Source organism: Rhinatrema bivittatum, chromosome 13 (genome assembly GCF_901001135.1).
Source record: "Rhinatrema bivittatum chromosome 13, aRhiBiv1.1, whole genome shotgun sequence".
Classification (NCBI taxonomy): Eukaryota; Metazoa; Chordata; class Amphibia; order Gymnophiona; family Rhinatrematidae; genus Rhinatrema; species Rhinatrema bivittatum.
This window is the reverse complement of record NC_042627.1, coordinates 65,054,150-65,073,255: the sequence shown is the minus strand read 5'-3', so window position 1 is coordinate 65,073,255 and position 19,106 is coordinate 65,054,150. Positions and strand designations below refer to the sequence as shown.

At 44.9% G+C, this 19,106-nt stretch overlaps 1 protein-coding gene and 1 long non-coding RNA gene across 3 annotated transcripts in view; one reads left to right on the top strand and one right to left on the bottom strand.

Moving 5' to 3' along the window:
• LOC115074948 overlaps window positions 1–1,968 on the top strand; it is a 13,018-nt gene extending 11,050 nt beyond the window's left edge. The window contains exon 2 of the long non-coding RNA XR_003852385.1: window positions 1,040–1,968. This is a non-coding gene — a long non-coding RNA (uncharacterized LOC115074948). The remainder of the gene's footprint in view (window positions 1–1,039) is intronic.
• Window positions 1–19,106, bottom strand: part of LOC115074946 (peptidyl-prolyl cis-trans isomerase FKBP8-like) — a 22,342-nt gene extending 3,236 nt beyond the window's left edge. For both annotated transcript variants that reach the window (XM_029574952.1, XM_029574953.1), the window contains exons 1-4: window positions 19,002–19,106; window positions 17,342–17,559; window positions 9,459–9,631; window positions 6,581–6,658 (exon numbers count right to left, since the gene is read on the bottom strand). In XM_029574952.1, the coding sequence (XP_029430812.1) occupies window positions 6,581–6,658; window positions 9,459–9,631; window positions 17,342–17,559; window positions 19,002–19,066 (534 nt within the window). In that variant the 5' untranslated portion in view covers window positions 19,067–19,106. The remainder of the gene's footprint in view (window positions 1–6,580; window positions 6,659–9,458; window positions 9,632–17,341; window positions 17,560–19,001) is intronic.

Here is a 19,106-nt window from a genome sequence, read left to right as displayed (position 1 = left end):
CTGTATATTCCTCAACACTTCCTCACAAGTTCTGTGGTGGATCTGGGTTCGGTTGCCTGGGCCAACCGGGGCTGGGCATGCTGCGGAGGTAGCACTCGCAGCATCCGGGAAGAGGAATTCCCAGCTATCGCACAACACGATAGGCTAAGAGCGCACTACTACTGGGCTCCAGAGAGAACCACAATTTATAGCTCGTAGTCAGAGGACGACCGCTCTGGATGAGGTGGGAAAAAATGGGAGATAAACCCTTAGATTGCTGGGCAGGAAGGTTCATGGCAATGTAGACCTTTTTGGGGCCAATTCAGGTTGACCTGGAAGCCAAACGTGGCCAGAGGAAGTTGCTAGATCAAAAAGAAAATCCAACCCCCAGCAGAGCATGGAGATTCCAGAAGGGTGCAGCATTGCATTGCAAATATCAGTCTTGTGTTATTTTGAAAGACGCTGCCTTTTACATCTGTCACTGTGGGGGTCATCTTATGGCATTGAAAAGAATGAGATAGCATTCTGTAAATCCTATGCACAGTCACCAAAAGTCAGTGGGGCTCACGAAGCTGCTGAAAGGCACTTGGCTCAGACCAGCCTTTTGTACTGGAAATATTACTGGTGCGAGCCGTCAGAAAGTTAATCTTGTTCAGTCTGTTTCAGTGCAGTATTAAGTCACGGGGGCTTTCCAAATTAAAGTTATTCTTGCCTTCCTTTCTCTTGCTGGGAGATATTCCTGGGTGGGTGCATCTTAAAATTCTAGGGATGGGGTAATCGAAAAGATTTTCCTCCATGGGTAGCAAGGACTTCCTTTAGCAAGTTGGGATGTGAAATGTAAATTGCCCCATCCTGTCTCCTCCTTCCATTCCCTCCCCCTGCTTTACCAGTCGGATAATATCTGATTTATTAGATAGCTATCCATATATATATATTATATATTTTCAAAATTCTATTTTATTATTTATTTTTTTTTTTACTAAGCGCAGTTGGCAGTGTACATCGTTTAAAGACCTAAATATAAATTAGGAGTTTCTAAAGTTGAAATTTTTCTCATCAGATCGCAAGAGATAAACCGGCTTATCTACTTTTGAGCAATGAACTAATGAGCAGTGTTCTCTGGCCAGCTTCCATTCATCAGATGTGAGGACTGGGAATGATTACAGCCTCGAGAATGAAGACACGCCAAGAGTACAGATATGTCATTTTGTAACTTTACTTTGATTTTGAGCAAAAAAAAAAAAAAAAATCAGTCAGCAACAGGCTTCAGAAGATGTTTCCTTCTGCGGAAATTTGGAACAGTTTCAGAAGAAAAAGTACCATTAAGATTGCTGAATGTGTTAAAATATTTCGGACTTCCTGCGCTCGTGTGGAACAGAGAAGAACCTCTGCAGTGGAACCAAGAGCAAAAAAAACCTAGAGTTCTCCTGCTGCCAATTTAGGGGATAAAGGGTAGCTTTGCACTAGCTGCTTAGTTTCCAGGGTTATGGGGCACTGGATATGAGGATTTGCCAGGAAACAATGCCAGAGAGAAAGCTGCGGGACACCATGCCAAAGTCAGCTATGTTATAAAGTAAATCAGGACTGTGCCACTCGCTGGACTGAGTCAGCAAATGTCATCCTGACGAGCTGCCTGGAAAAAACCCCACTCAGTTTATGAAGCACGTTTATTAAATAGAGTTGGAAATAAGTCTTCCTATTAATTCAGTCCTGTATGTCTCCATGCTCCCAGTATTTGCGAACACTGTTCTATCAGTAGACCCCCACTTGGCCTTGAAGTAGCCATGCACCAATTCCCGAAGCTGAAGGAAGAAGTTAGGGAAGTTTCTCTCTTATATTTTGAAGTGTAAAATATGAAAACCGCTTATACATCATTCTTCCAAAATCCACAAAAACTAACACTGTCCATACCTTTGCAGCATCTTAAAAAAAAAAAAAAGACCTAAAGTTCCCTATAATACGGTCGTCCACTTCTTTCTTATAACCATTTCGGCCCGTGCTTCTCGATTGGTGTGCTGCGGCAAAGTTGCCACTGTGCTGCCACGGTGGCTGTACCAGCTGGGCCACCTCCTCCACTCCCCAGAAGTGAAGAGCAGCCCGCCTGCAGCGTCTCTGCCGCCGTCACTGCCAGCACTGTTAACTCTCGGGAGCCAGCTAGCCCTAAGAGAGTCCTGCAGAAAAGAGATGTTCCCGAGGGCATTTGGTCAGGGAAGAAAACAGCATGGGTGCACGTTCAGTTTTTCAGCTCTAAACACACTCTGCTAGATCCCCTTTCACAAAGAGGTGCAAAGTTTTAAACTGATCCACTTGCACTGGTTTCTCTTTGAAGTTTTCCCTAAAGTATGCTTACAGGTGACTTTTCAAAGGAGTTCTGCATGAGAATGCAAGATTCTATCGAAGCCGTTTTCCCGGGTAAGTGCATTTAATGCAGGTAAATCCTATGGCCAGGTCAATGGCTCGTATTGCAGCAGTTGTTAAAAGCCTACTTACATGGGTAAAGTGCACTAGTGTGAAACCCAGTTGTAAGCACGTAAATGTTTTTGAAAATTACCCCCATAGTTTGCAACTGCATGGCCTATTGGAAAACTGCCCCTTTAGTTTGTGTGGGATGAAACGTGAACCAGTCGGGTTCATGGTCAGCTTGAATTGCTCTTCATCTGCATTCAGGATATTCAGACACCGGGTACTTTGGTGGCTTTGACAGCGCTGTGGTTGACTGGGCTCCCTAATGCACCCATGCAGTGGGTAAGTGGCAGTATCCGCTCACTCCTCAGGTGGTCCCGCTCCGCTGCCTCATGTTCTATCCAAGCACCGATTTCACTGAGATGTGGCAGGAATGCTCCTACCGCAGGAGGAGGCCCGCCTACCGGATTTCAGGGAAATCAGTTGCTGGAGAGGGTCCCTGATACATGCCTGAGGACAAGCAGAGCCACAGTGAGGCATTTCTCAGTGACAGAGTGTGACTAAAACTGTTTCTCTTAAAAAAAAATTGTGATAGGGCAGGGGTAGGCAACTCCGGTCCTCAAATGCTGGGAACAGATCCCGGTTTTTAGGATATCCACAATAGCCTCCATTGCATCTTCATTGGGGATATCCTAAAAACCAAACCAGGCCTGTCTGTGGCACTGCAGAACTGGAGCTGCTCACCCTGTGCTACTCTTTCTGAGCTGAGTGTGCCATTTAGATATGTGGTCATCACTGGAATATGCTCCCCCCCCCCCAAAAGGAACAAAGCCTTCTTATTGGCATCTTTCCGATTCAAATCTGGTTCCCTAAATCTTTATTTATTTATTTTCAGAATTCTGGGAAAACATGTTTGTTCCAAGTGATCAGTGTGTGTTGTTTTATTTAATTGTATTTATTTGCTATGTTTGTGTTTTTCTTGTCTTTTATCTTTTATTTTTGTAATCTGCTTTGAGCTTGCAAATTTAAAGGCAGATAATCAAATGTAAATAAAGAAAAGAATAAAAATATCAGAATTATAACCACCCATTAAGTCTTCTCTGATGTATCCAAGATAAAAGTTTCTAGATGTGATGGGTCATAAGACACAAATTTACTGTTCTGAAAGGAAACCAAACATTTACAAGGGAATTTTAAGAAGAAGGTAGTCCCTAAATGTAGCACCTTCTCTTTTAGATTTAGGAATTGCTTCCTTCTCTTTTGTGTTCATGAGTAACATTCAGATAAACTTGTAATTTATGACCAGAAAAAGAAAAATGTTTACACTAGCAATATTTCCAAAAAACAGAATCCCTATCTCTGTCAGAGGAAAAAGACACAACTAATGTTGCCCTCATAGAATCTATAAAGGATTCCAAAAAATCAGAAACAATTAAAGATTTTTGTCTAGTGGCCTCTAAAATGACATTAGGATTAGTTTGCTGTGCTGGTAAATAATAAACATTAGATGGAATCTGGTCGTCTGTAAAACTTAAGATCTCTTTTACATACATCTCAAAAGGAGATAAAAGTCTAGTAATTGGAAAATTCAAGGATCTCAAATCTTTACTATGAACCACATTCTCCAAAGTTTCTAAACGATTATGAACAAACAAGCTATCTTTAACAGAGGACATACTGACTTTTTCAACTGAAGATATCCCATTATTCATTTTAGGAATAGAATTCTCTAACACTTCCAAATGTTTATCATGATCACCTAGTTTCTCCCTTGTCTCGCTTACAAAAATGGAAATTTGAGATGTAATATGGGATAATGTCTGATCCAATTTGGCAACCATTCTCCAAATATCTTTTAAAATAACCTAATCAGGCATTACTGTTTCCAATTTGTTAGCTGCAGTGACAAGGGATACACCAGAAGGCCCCGAAGAGCTACAATCAGATAACAGCAACAACATCCTGATCTATACTTGATTTTAATAAAGAAGCTTTGTTTCTGAGCAGTGTTCAGATTCAACAATAATAAAGAGTCAGAAAGCAGAGATGGGTCAATAGGTTGAAGTGGAGGTTGAACCTTGCCTGGACTTAATGAGACCTCTGCAACAGAGGCTTCCAAACTACCGTCCAAACCTGGCACATTACTAATATGCTGGACATGTTGATCCATGGGCCCTCTGAATGTTCCTTGGACTGGAGAGGAGGCAATTATTCTACTCTTCCACTTTTTCCCCATTAAAATCACACAATAAAGAAAGCCACGCCCCCTTTACAGCCCGTGGCAATGGCAGCGCGCCACGAGCACTTCAATTAAATAGCCGGGTGTCCACTGGTGATGACATCACAACGGGTGGGGGGGGGGGGGAAGGGTGTCCCGGTCCTCAACACTGCTGATGAACTAGCGCCTTCCGGGTAGTCGCAGCTGCTGTCTCTCCTCTATCTCACAGTCACTCTCCCCGAAGTAAGACCGCGGGCACCTTGATTAAATAGCCGGGTGTCCACTTGTGATGATGTCACAACGAGGGGGAAGGGAGGGTGTCCCAGTCCTCAACACTGCTGATGAACTAGCGCCTTCCGGGTAGTCGCAGCTGCTGTCTCTCCTCTATCTCACAGTCACTCTCCCTGGAAATTGTTGGGTTCTAACTTGTTGGAAGGAGTGGCGGCGTGTGCTGTCTATTACAGGATCCTTTGAGGAACTAATATTCCTCATAAAAAGTAAAAGATGCTTCTTTTCATAAAGTCTGGGATAAGTCCTTTTGTTGTTGGGGAAATGTTTTAATATTTAATAAGCACTTAACTTGGGGGGCAATAATCAAAGCGTGTTGCCTGAGTGGTGCCACCGTCTCCCCTGCTCTCTGCGGGTAAATGCGGGCATGCAGCTGCATTCACAGCACGCAGACTTCTACCACATAAAACAATGATAGCAACGATTTGGGGAAGGGAAATGATGTGCGGGAGGGGAGGGACCCCAGGTCCTGGTTGTAATTTATTTATTTATTTATTTATTAACTTTTATTTACCGACATTCGTGAAGCACATCATGCCGGTTTACAGAGAACTCAGGCGGGAAATACAATATAACAATATAACATTAATAACAGAACCAAAAATCAGAATACAAAAAGAACCAAAAGGGGCAAGGATGGCGGGGGGAGGGAGCGGTGGGGGAGGGGGTATGGGAAAGAGGGGATGGGGAGCGGGTGGAAAGGCGTAGCTAGATGAAGTATAAGACAACAGAAACAAAAATGAAATAAAAAATAGAAGAGGGAGACTATGTACAGTTGAAGTATGTACAGGTGCATACCGGCTATATTAATTAGGCCACAGTGTTCACTAGGATATAGTTTATTTAATGGGAATCTGGAGGTGCAAAAGAGAGAGAGGTGTGCTCGGGGAGGTGGTAGTGGCCAGGAGGCCCAAGGATCAAGGGATGGCTATGAGGGGGGAGAGGGGGTGGGGATGGGTCGGGCTAAGGGGGGATAGGGGTAAAAGACAGGGCAGGGGGGGGCTGGGAGGTGTGGGAGCGGGTGGAGAAACGTCGGGCAGGTGGATCTGGGGGAGAAATTAAGTTTGGTTAGATTCGGGGTAGGCCTGTCGGAAAAGCCATGTCTTGACTTATCTTGGTTGGGGAGGGAGTGGCTTTGGGCAGCTATAACCTGCTACTTATTTTTTTATTAATTTCAAAGGTTGGGGTTTTACTTGGTTTACTTATTGGGGGAGAGCTTGGAGGATTGCCTTGCTTGCCTACCCATTTTTCTTTCCTTTTTTTAATTTGTACTTAACATGCTGTATGACGAACACAGCCGGGCAGTTGCCCAGGTAAACTCACTAGGGTAAAGTTCTTCAATTAACTTTCACTGGGTAACCTGCCACTTGCTGTTTGCTTGTAAGCACGTGTGTGAACATTATGCTCGCCACAAAGGAAGTCTAATGTTCTGTGAGCAAATGAGTGCACGCGCTCTCCCAATTATCCAAGTTTTTGGTCTTTATCTGCCATCATTTCCTATGCTACTGTTTTGAAAGTCAACTTATGCATTTAAGTTCGCTTTGAAGATCCTTGGTAAACTCTTGTGCTCAATGTACACACAGACTTTACCACCGTTCCAGCTCTCTGAAAACTACCTTCTAAGAAAACTCGATCTTAGGCTCCTATGTATGTACGAACACTGTTCACTTTAGATGACTTCTACAGCTTTACCTTAGTTGTTGGCTCCAGTTTTAATGCCCTCTTGAGTATGCTTATGGCTTCATCAAGGCTTCCCGTTTCTGACAGCAGCTGGTTTACAAACAAAAAGCAGTTTCAGTCCAAGGACATTTAAGAAACTTCAGAACTAGTATGGATGCACATGAGAACATAAGAAGTGCCTTGCTAGGTTAGACTAAGGTCTATTGAGCCCAGCAACCTGTCTCCAACAGTGGCCAATCCAGGTCATAAGTACCCGGCAGATCCTCAATAATCAATCTGTTATATTTCACTTCCATTTCTGCCTGGCTAATACCTGGTTATGTATTTTTCCTTCAGGAACTTGTCCAATCCTCTTTTGGACTGCACTATGTTATTTGCCTTGACCACACTGTCCAGCAATAGATTCCATAGCTTGATTGCGTGCAGAGTGAAAAAAATATTTCTTATGATTTGTTTTAATATTCCAGTTGCTAGTTTCATGGAGTGTCTCCTAGTCCTAGTGTAATTTCAAAGGGTAAATAACCATTCCCTATTTACCCGTTCCACCCCATTCAGTGCCACCTATCAGGGTGGGGACTAAAGGTGTGGATAGCCGACCGCATGACCTTTGATGTTTTCGAGATGGCTTTGAGAGTTTCTGTGGTTGGTACTGGCACCTGCAGACTTGCATGGCTGCACACGTAAGTACATAAGTTTTTCCATGCTGGTCAGACCAAAGATCTATCATACCCAGCTTCTGCTTCCAATCCTAGTCACAAGAATCTGGCAGGATCCCAAGGGTTAGATAGATTCCATGCTGTTTATCCCAGGGACAAACAGTGGATTTCCCCAAGTCCACCTTAATAATGGTTCATGGACTTTTCTTCCAGCAACTTGTCCAAACCTTTTTAAATCCTAACAGCTTTCACCACATCCTCTGGCAGCGAATTCCAGAGTTTAATTATGCTTTGAGTAAACATGTATTATCTCCTATTTGTCTTACATGTGTCACCTAGTAACTTCATTATGTGTCCCCTGTTGTTTGTATTTTTTGAAAGTGTAAACAACCGATTGTTTACTCATTCTATTCCACTCATCATTTTATAGACTTCTATCATATCTCCCCTCAGCTGTCTCTTCTCCAAGCTGAAGAGTCCTAACCTCTTTGACCTTTTGTCATAGGGGAATTATTCCATCCCCTTGATCATTTTGGTCGCCCGTCTCGGTACCTTTTTTTAATTCTGCTATATCTTTTTTGAGATGCAATGACCCGAACTGCACACAAATCTCAAGGTGCGATCACACCATGAAGCAAAGAGGCATTATGATATCTGTTTCATTCTCCATTCCTTTCCTAATAATTTCTAGCATTCTATTCTATTTATTTATTTATTATTTATTTAAACAATTTGTAGCCCGCTGATCCACAAATCTCAGCGGGTAACAGAGGATATATACTAAATAAAATCATTACAGGCTAAAGTTATCCGGCTATTTGCTTTCTTGGCCACTGCTGCACACCAGGCAGATGATTTCAACATAATATCCACGATGAAACCTAGATCCTTTTCCTGGGTGGTGACTTACAATGTGGATCCTTGCATTGTATAGGCTCCTGTTCCCTATGTGCATCACTTTGCACTTATCCACTTTAAATGCATCTTCCATTTGCATGCCTGGTCTCCCAGTCTCCTCTTGCAATTTTTCAGTCCTCCTGTGATTTAACAACTTTAAATAATTTTGTATCATCAGCAAATTTGACCATCTCATGATTACCATCTCTAGATCATGTGCAGGACAAGCTCGCTGACATTCCTTGCAAGGGAGACATTCTCTTTGGAGATAAGGTCAAGGAAGCAGCAGCTCAAATGAAAACCACTGCCCAATGCTTCAGACCCTCTTCTCTGCCAGTCCAGATCCACCCTCCTCATCCAGGAGGTATTCATGTGGGGCATCAAGGAGCCCTTTCTATCCACCAAGGAGTCGTTATCCTCCGCCCCTCACCTCTGTCAACAGCAGGGACCACTCTCATATCCCTCACCCATGTGTGACGACTTACGTCCTGCTGTCCTCAGAGAACACCTGTTACAGGTAAGCAACTTTGCTGTCTAGTCCCACACCTTTATTCTATTCTAGTCTTTAGGTCCTTTGCTGTGTTCTCATGAGTCCCCAATGTCTTCTTCTTCTTTATTTATTTATTTTTAACTTTTATATACCGACATTCTTACATCAAATGCAAATCATACCGGTTTACATTAAAACAGAAAATGCAGGAAATAAATTTCCATAGTCTAATACAATGAACATTTATAACTAAAATTGTTAACAAGCCGTAAAGGTAAGAACTTGGAAAAAAAAGCTTAATTAACAAAAAAATAAATGAAAGAATTTTAAATGAAGCACAAAGGGTTACACGAAGGGGTGCACAAAGGGGAGAACCCCTTTGTTGCGCCCCTTCGGTGCGCGGCGCCTGGTGGTGAGGCGCTTTTCAACTGCTGACGAAGCTCTCAGTGACGTCGGGGGGGGGGGGCGTGGTCTCCCGATCGGGTTCCTCTCAGTCACACATCTCACTATTTCCCCTCACCTCCCGATGTTCGTTTCCCTTCTTTTTTCTCATGTTGGTGTTAATTTCTTGCGGGGGCCCAAGGATGGAAGGTGACCTCCCCATCTTTGCCATCTCCAGTCTCTCTTCTTTTCTCTTGTCCTATTCAGCACTTCATCCGAGTGAATTCCTCCAGTTACCACTGCTGTCGCCTTTTTGGTTTCCTCTCTCCAGTCCCTCTACCCCCATAGTCCTGATCTCTATCTTCCTCAAATGCTGTTTATATGCCTCAATCTTTTTTTTATTTTCCTCTTCTTTTGCTTTCAAGTCTCCCTTCCCAGACACCCGTCTAACTCTGAATAACCATACCTTGCCTTTCTTGTAAAGTGCCTTCACATTGTCTTGATCCATCATCAGTATGGCATCACAGGATACAACGGCCTCCTCGAGAAGCTGCAGCTTCATCTGGGCACCAGCTAAGTTGTTCAGACATTTTATACGATGCTCACACAGCTCCGCGTCTTCCTCTGGACTTAGAGTTGCTGGAAACCCAAGTAACAAAGCAAATGACCTAATTAGATTATTAGTCAATCTGTACAAAACTTATTCTTGTTTCCCTCTAATGATATTCCTGTCAGTTCTGAAATCAGGAGTTCTGAAGTTCATTAAACCTAATAGCAGATAGAAACCAAATGCCCCAAATATTAAACATAATCAGATTTAAAATAATATGACAGAAAATGGCCATGAGTACAAAGCACACGCAGACACCCGCATTCTGCATGGGTAGAATTTAGCTTGAAAAGTTCATGCACGTGGATTTGAAAGTGCAATCTGCATGGCTACTTTTTCTACCCTGACCCCAGCACCCCGAGAAATGGCTTTTCGTAATGTGGGTTCAGACTCTGACACTGTGCACTGACTCTTTCTTCTGATATAGAAATTGTGATGTAAAAATGTCCCATTGTTTGCATGTTCCACAGACTGGGTCTGCATGGGTAGTAAGTAGGGCTAGTCAGCCAAAAAATGTTAACAAATGAAATGGAAAAAAAATAATTAAGTTATCTTCATTTCATTTTAGTGCGCACTAAATTCCATTTACTGCACACTTGTTCTATTTAGTGGACACTATTGTTTTTAACGCTCACTAATCAGATTTAGAGCGCGGTAAAACATTAGTACACATTAAAACAAAAAAATCTGAATCCAACCAAACGAATGCACATCCCTGGTAGTTAGACTGGCACTGGCACTACAAGAATATAAAATGCAGAGGTCCAGCAGCCTATCTCGGACAGTGGCCAACACAAGGCCAAACCATTTGCATTTGCAAACAAAACAGCGTTCTCTGTCTGGGAGCTGTGAAACAAAAGCTCCTGCTAACCACTGTCCTTTCATCTGAAGTTTTACCAAGTCAATTTAGCCCATCCTCCTTCTCCCCAGTCTCTCCGAGGAAGTCTGAATGTGTTGTTTTTTTTCTGGTACCCAGCTCAGCAAGGCTGCACTGATTAACTTGCTCTTTGGCTCTCTCTCCTAAAGACACAAAGTCCACCTGCCAGGCTTTCGGCTCCATTCGGTCTGTTGCTCTGGCAACAGCACACAGGGAGGGTTGTTGTAGAATAACCCAGGAAACTTATGCCCAAACTGACCCTTGTAAAGTTACACCTGCCCTTTGCAGGTTCATTTCCACATACACTGTGAAAACTAGAAACCAGGTAATTCTCTGGGATGCCTGTTTTTTGTTTTTTTTTTGCATACATGAAAATATGTGCAAAATTGGGTTATGCACACAAATCCCTGGACAGTTTTTTGGTTTTTTTTTTTATAAACAAGCCATTTACATGCATAAAAAGCCTTCCCTTTCTGGCTGAGTGGTGTGGATGAGAGCAGGGAAGAAGCAGGAGAACAGACACAAGATCCTGCTCCCAAAATGAGTGCAGCTCTATCAGTCATCGTATTTCTCTCGCTTGCATCCCCCAAGCACTGCGCCCTTTCTCTCAGGCACCTTGGCATTTCAGCACTTAGCAACGGACGTACTTCATTACATTGTAACCCCCTTAGCAGGCACTGGAGACTCCAGCCTAATATCCCTTTTCAGCATTCCCTTGGCTGTGCGTCTAGTTCACCTCACTTCACTGGTATTTATTTATTTTTATTTATTTTCAATGTATCCACCTTCCAAAAACCTCAAGGAGGGTCCAAAAATTAAATACAGAATTACAGAGACAAGCAAAACAAACAACACAATTGCACATCATCCAGAATTAAATCCATACTAAATAATAAAATAATGTTTCTGCTGTACAAAACCTACTGACATCATCACGATTAAGGGATATGTTGAGTTCGTGGACGCTTGGGCTGAGATGGAGTTGGCGCAACCTGCAGGGAGGAGCCCTGCAGGTCCCCACCGTCAACCGGTAGACCCGGATGTGGCAAAGGCCCAACTGAAGCTTCGCCTGTACCAGCCCACGTTCACCTCAAGTTGAGCCTTTGGGCTCTGGGGCCAGCAAGTTTTAGGTGGGGTCCTCTGCTGAAGGTGGACATATCCGTCAAGGACACCGGGTCGGAGATGATGTAAGACAGGTGAAGCCAAGATCAGGCAGAAGTCAGTGGCAGGTGGCATTCAAGAGAATCCAGAAGTCAGGGCAAGGTCGGTACCAGGTATCCGTCAGAAGGGACGGATAGGCAGGGCAGGAAGATGAGGAGACAACAAGTGGGAACAAGGAGACCAACTGAAGACACTGGACCCAAAGAACGAAGAGACTGAAACTGAAGAATGAAGATAGTGGAGCATGGGAACTGGAGATGAAGAACGCTGGAGCAACTCGCACTACTGACAAGTAGGGAGACCTGTTGCCAAGTCGTCGGTTGAGTGTCAGCCAAGGCCTTTTATAGGTCTGAGGGGATGATGTCATCAAGAGACGCCTCCAGTTCTTTCCTGCCGTGGGCCTTTTAAATTAGATGACGTCAGGTGTGCGCATGCCCTAGGAGGAGCAGGGCCAGAGAGTGCTGGCGGTGTCCTGCCGTGGGAGCCATCAGTGGCGTCCTGCCACGGAAGTGAACCATGAAGACACCGAGGGGTCGGGCCATGCTGGGAACCAGCAAGTGAGGCCGAGCAGGAAGGGAAGTATGGCGGTCCTTGAGGGCAGCCCACGGACTGCCGATCACGACAGGATATTATAGAAACCTCAATTCTTTTTCTGTTATGGCTCAACCAGGGCTGGTATCTGGTGCCAGGAGTCTTCATTCAAAACTGCTTTGGTATTTTTCCCTTGTTGTATTTCTCCTCCTACCCCCAACAAACCTAGTCAGGTCATTGCAGGGACTTTTCTTGCGCCAAGGGCCATGCACCAGGACAGAGGTTCCTGACTGGTGTAGCTGTGGGGGAACCTCAGGCATGCCCCAAAATGTTAGCCGCCTAGGAAGAGAAGATGGGAACAGGTCCCAACCACAACTACTGCCAGCAGCAAAGTCTTCCTCTCACTTTTCCTCCCTCCTCTCCCCGCTTCCCCTGCACTGTGGCTCCCCACTGGTAGCAGGAGTCGGCGAACAGCGCCCCTTACCTGCTGCTGCCGTCTCCTTTCCCAGATTCCTGCTGAAGTCAGAGCTGCATGAAGCTGGCGGGCTCATGAGTCTACAAGGACCTGCTGCTCACCTGATTCCTCTTACCAGATGGAGATGATCCCAAAGGGAGAAGGAAAGATGGTACCTTCCAGGGAGAGGGGTGGGAAGGAAAATGGTGATGCCAGTGGTGGGGTGGGGGGAGGGAAGGGAAGGTGGTTGGGAAGGAAGAGAAGATGATGATGCCAAGGGGATAGGGATAGTTATAATGCCAGGAGGTGGGGAAAGGGAACGCAGTGAAACCAGAGTATAGGGGAGGGGAAAAAGTGGTGATGCCAGCAGTATACCGAGGGGGGGGGGGGCAAGGAAGGGAAGTGATACAGCCAGGAGGGGATGGAAGGGATGGGATAGTAGTGATGTCCAAGGGTGGGAAGGAAGGTGGTGATGCCAGGTGATGGGGGAGGGCGGGGGGAGGAGAAAAAGGATGGAGAAGGGAATGGTGCTGTCGGGTGGGGGGAATAAAGGGATGATGATGCCAGGGGGTTGGGGGGAGGGAAGGGAAGAGAATGAAAGGTGATTATGCTAGGGAGGGGAGGCACAGGGAAGGTGGTGATGCCAGGTGACGGTGAGCCATGACAAGTAAACCCAGTGCTAGATGTGCTGCGGCATAAAAACGTTGGGAATCCAACCACCAAGGAACGATCATGACTTCTGCCCCACCTGAGGGACTCCCGATTGCTACATCCCAGGCCCCAGCTGATGGGGACAGCAAAAGCCCCAACTTGGGGACTGAACAGGGGGGATCTTCCATCAGGCAGTACACAGCGTTTGTCACCTGAGTCACTCCTCAACCCTCAATTCTTTAAGAATTAGAACAGCCAAGCAGCATCAGAAGACACTTCTCTATGACTAAAGGAATAGATGTCTCTCTAACTCCAGAGACTATGCACAAACTATTTTAATTAAAAGCTATATTATTAAAACCTGTTCCAACTAGTCTCTGCATACTTGAAGGCAGTACTGAAAAGACAGCTCTTAACCAATTTTCCAAAGGCTGTATAATCTGTTGTCTTCCTGACAGAACTCACAAGGCAGCTCCATGTGGTCACAGATGTAGAAGCCAATTTTTCAAAATCATTGGGAGTGCTTAGCTCAACACAAATTACCCCTCCCTGGGTGCAGTAAAGTAGTTTGCTCAGTATCGGTGCTCAAGCAGCCACTGCACCCGCAGAGCTGGCACCTACGGCCACAGACCCTGTAGCGGCTCTGCCCCCCTGCGTAGGTTTCCTAAGAAACGGGAAGCTGCATGGGCTGCCACGGGGCCTGTGAATGCCGGACGGCTCACGGATCTTGCAATGATTCTCTGTTTGATGGCTTTTCCCTGCTGTTCCCTGAAGGCAGGTTTTGGACCCAAAACTAGGGGAGGGGGAGGGAGTGAGGATTGCTGAGGTTGGGGATGGGGAAAGAGAGGGGACAATGAAAACTGGAGGAGAGAAGAGGAGCAGGGGGGGGGGGGCAATGAAAACTGTAGGATCACAAGAATGTGGGGAAGATGTGTAAAAGATGTGTGTGTGTTGGGGGGGGGAGGGGGGGGGGACAGTGTAATACATTGTACCCAAGCAGCCGCTGCAGTGCTGGTGGGGCCAAAGAAAAAAGTGGCTCACTCGCAGCCACTCCCACTCTAGAGGGCCCTTTCCATAATTGTCACTTAGGGGCCCTTTGAATTTATGCCACTGGTGGAGGGAGATTAAAACCAAAAGGATTGTGAGTGGAGGTGGGAGGGAAAAGTGAATAGGGATGGGAAGACATTTTAGTGTGCTCCAGGGATGGGGGAGTGGCCCCTACTTAGTCCAAGCTATAAATCACCCCCTATGCTTGGCATGGAGAGTACCAGATGAGAAATTATATTCACTAATGTGATTTATCTTCAGGCTTATAGCCTGAGTGGGGGATGAGACAGGGTCCTGGTCACCCCCAATACCACAATTCTGTGTCCTTCCCAAACAACCTCTCACTTGCAGCACCACAGACCAGATACAATCATCACACCAAAATAAACAGTAATTAAGCCTTTTGCTAGTATTGCGTAAGTAGACAGTAAATTCAACCACAACATTAAATGGGAAAAGTACAGTAATGAAGTATAATATAAACTTGCAGTTTTCTTATTTTATATCAGGCAATGGAAAATAACACTGGGTATGGCCTGTTAGCCAGGGCAACCAACAGACTCATATGGAGAGTAAAAAAAAATAAGGAACACTAACAGAGGAAGATTGGGAGGAAATGCAGTGAAGTATACAACTTTCAAAAATTGTCTTTACCCCTGAGTACTCAAATATTGAGAGGGGGGGGGGGGGAGACAGATCCACCCCAATGTCACCAGTTTGTAAAGGGTGCATCCTGTCCCAAACACAAACTTGTGTGGGAAAAAAAAATCAAGAAAATGAAAAGGTCCCTCTTAATAGTGGAGCTGGCTAGATGACAAACCAAATAGATGAGCACTGCAGTGTGTGGAAGGTCTCTCTCTCCTGGGAGCTTCCCCAAATGGTTTACTTAGTACTAAACAGAAAGCGAGCCTGGTTTCAGTCTCTTACAGAAAGACCACGGTCCACCAGTTTTTCTTTCATAGTACCTGCCAGCAAGGGTTTATGCTTGACTTCAGCTGAAAGGCTGAAGCAGTTAAGATGAGATACTGAATTTGTGACAAAAGGCAAGGAAATAAACCTTTTCCCTCCTTTGCTAAGATACTTTCTGTGCAAAGTTTAGATTACTTAACTCAGTTTCTTAGGAGGATGATCCAGCCATGTACTCCTAGACCTGGATATCTGTGGAAAGGAAGTCTCTCAGTCTTTCAGCTTTTGGCTACTCTCTCTCTTGTTGGCATGTTACATGTAGCTCGATTATGAAGCAAGATCAGTTGCCTGTCTCTCTATTTCTTCAAAGTGCAGGCTTCTGTCTCTCCCTCTCAATTATTGTACATTGCTTAGACCTATTCAGTATTAGGCAATTAACACATTTTAATAAATGTAAATGTCAATAAATAGCTCTTCAGGAGAAGAACTGATTACAGGGCTGCCAGATGCAATCCTCTCTTCCTGGCTTCTGGCTCCAGCTCCTGGCTGTCCCCGCCCCGCACTCACAGACAGAGCCAGCCAAATTGTACCTTTTCTCCTTATATGATCTCCCAGCATTCCCTTAGCTTCCTCCTCTGCTGGCTATGGAGTGCTGTTCTCTGGGCAGGCTAAGCAGTACTGCTATTTTCCCAACTTATTAACACTGTGAATGCTGGATGCTGGTTCTTCCAGAGCATTTGTCATTTACAGAAGAGCACACAGGGTTTTTTGACATTTTTATATTCCTTCACCTTGGCTGAGGTGGCTTTCAGTCCCTTCAAGGTTGAAAACCCTTTTCTGACAGGTCCAAAACACATCACTCAGATCTAGATGCAACTTAGTCCACATTGTAAGACTCCAACACATGATAAACTCGTGGGGACAGGAACCTGGTATATAGTAGCTTGCTACAGGGGTAAAAAATGTTAATCCGAGCCAGGCCTTCTCACTCCTTGACCTTGATTTGGGATTGGGAGGTGGTTAGAGAAGAAGGGAGAGGTCCTAAGCTAAATGATGAAGACCTGGGAAGAAGCCATAGAAGGGAGAAGGAGGGAGAGGACCTGGGATTGAGGGGTGAGATCTGAATAAGCGTGAGAAAGCCTGGGATCAAGGAGGTGTGAGGTAGAGGGGAGAGGATCCAGGAATGAGGGTGGTCATGAGTATAGAGAGGAAAGGACTTGGAACTGGGGAGCGAGGACTCAGAACTGAGGGAGACGGGGGAACGGGAAGAAGAGTTGGGATCAAGGAAAGGGGGGACTCTCTTTATTTTCTGCCACAGGAGAGAGTGAAGCTGGAAACTAAAAAGTCATGGGATAGGATACAATGTCTTGTGTATTTGTAACTGGTTAAAAGACTGGAAAGGGGTTAAGACTAAATGGTCAGTTTTCCAAATGGAGAAAGTGGAGTAGCACAGGGATCAGTACGGGGGACCTGGGCTGTTTCACAAATGATCCGGGGTGGTTTACAAGATAAACTTGTGCAGCATGCTGCCGCTAGACTTATAAGTGGCTGGGGATATTATGCTCACACAACCCCGGTTTTAAGGGAACTGCATTGGCTCCTGGTAAGGAGCCTTTCGCATTTTAAATGGTTGACTATAATACATGTTATTACACTCAGGGAATCCCTGCTTGTTGAAAGATAGATTCGAGGGGTATGAGCCCGGATGTACGTTACGATCTGAGAGGGCCGGATTATTGACAGTCCCCGCGATCTCGGAGTATAAATCTGATTTTAGACATTAAGCGGGCAGTAATGTATGCAGCTCCAGTACTGTGGAAGGCCTAGAAGGAATAAATCTTTGATCCAGACCACTGGACCACTCTCTTGGCTGCCGCCTGGGATTGACCTCTGTTACAGACCCTGACCACTGTTTGATCACTGCCTGCCCTGACTCTTGACCTGGATCCGGTTACTGTCTGCTCCCTGTCAGCCCTAACCTCAGCCCGTACCTGGATTCTCTCTCTCCGACCCCTCTTAAGGGTCATTCACCTAAACCCATGGGCTCAACCTGCGCACTCCCTGCACTTCAGGTATTTTATCACACAGTAAAATGAATGCCTTGTGACTGACCTGGGGCAGGGATCTCCAAGATGCTCAGGGCCCGCTTGTAGGACCGCATGGCGCTTTCGTACTCCTCGCGTTCAAAGTGGAAATTTCCACATTCACGTTTTTGGCTTCCAAGGCTGATGCAGTCCAAAGCAGTCAGGACGCCAAGGCTGCGGCTGTCTCGGACTGCGAGCAGAGTCACTTTATAAATCAGCGAGGTATTGATTGGAATCTCAGCTTCTCTGGAAAAGGAGAGGAAGATGGCAGTGACATAGTAGAAACGGGAAATGAGAGGCATTTTATTTGCATTTAAACAAAAAATGTATATAAACAATAAGTAATGAATAAAAACAGGCTTGGGGTGATTGATTATTTGAAGGCACTCATATCACATTGTATGGTATGGGGTAGCCATCTATGAAAGTCCTTAAAATTATAATATTTTACCTACAAGGGTCACGTAACACAGGTGGATAATTTTTATAGGTGATTATAAGGTTCATAAGAACATAAGAAATTGCCATGCTGGGTCAGACCAAGGGTCCATCAAGCCCAGCATCCTGTTTCCAACAGAGGCCAAACCAGGCCACAAGAACCTGGCAATTACCCAAACACTAAGAAGATCCCATGCTACTGATGCAATTACTAGCAGTGCCTATTCCCTAAGTAAACTTGATTAATAGCCATTAATGGACTTCTCCTCCAAGAACTTATCCAAACCTTTTTTGAACCCAGCTACACTAACTGCACTAACCACATCCTCTGGCAACAAATTCCAGAGCTTTATTGTGCGTTGAGTGAAAAAGAATTTTCTCCAATTAGTCTTAAATGTGCTACTTGCTAACTTCATGGAATGCCCCCTAGTGCTTCTATTATTCAAAAGTGTAAATAACCGAGTCACATCTACTCGTTCAAGACCTCTCATGATCTTAAAGACCTCTATCATATCCCCCCTCAGCCGTCTCTTCTCCAAGCTGAACATCCCTAACCTCTTCAGCCTTTCCTCATAGGGGAGCTGTTCCATCCCCTTTATCATTTTGCTTCCTCTGTGAATGGCTCATTTAATATAGAAGATGTTTTTACCAACATGGCAACCTATATGAGGTAGAACCATCGAAGCTCCACAAATAAGGCTGAAATTGTATTTTAAGCTCTATCCCAACTGCAGGGCTAATTCACTGATTAGGCACCGCTGCTGCTTTCCTCTTGCTGCTTGCGATTATTCATGGGACCATAGCAATGGTGGCTTGAGGGCTCAATATAACTCGCAGGGTAGGAAGGTGGAAAGATCCTTACGAGGATATTCCCTTCTTTATGGTACCCTTGCTGACCGAGGACATGATAGTATATGTTAGCCGATAAAGACCTGATAGTCCATCCAGTCTGCGCAGCAATTTGGTTAGGGTAGTAATTGCCACTCTATTGTCGCTCCATATATGGTGCCCCTATGCAGAAATCTTACACTTAAAGTTAATAAAGGTATTCACTTTTCTTCATTTAGTTGCAAGTTAAAATAAAATCCTGGAGTAGCAATACAGTTCTTCTGCCATATTGCGTCAATCTAACTTGGAATGGCATTACAGTTTTTTTCTTGGCTAAAGATAACCTGCACTCTATGCAGTTCCTGTACCTGTCAAACCACTGTGCTTTTGCCTTCGTGATCAGGGGGGGAATGCCTCCTTACCTTCCCAGAAGGGCAGAGACGTACATAACATCTGTGAGCAGAAATGCAACCTCTTCCAGCTGCATGGACTGAACACCAAGCTCCAGCGCCTAACAGAGAGAAGAG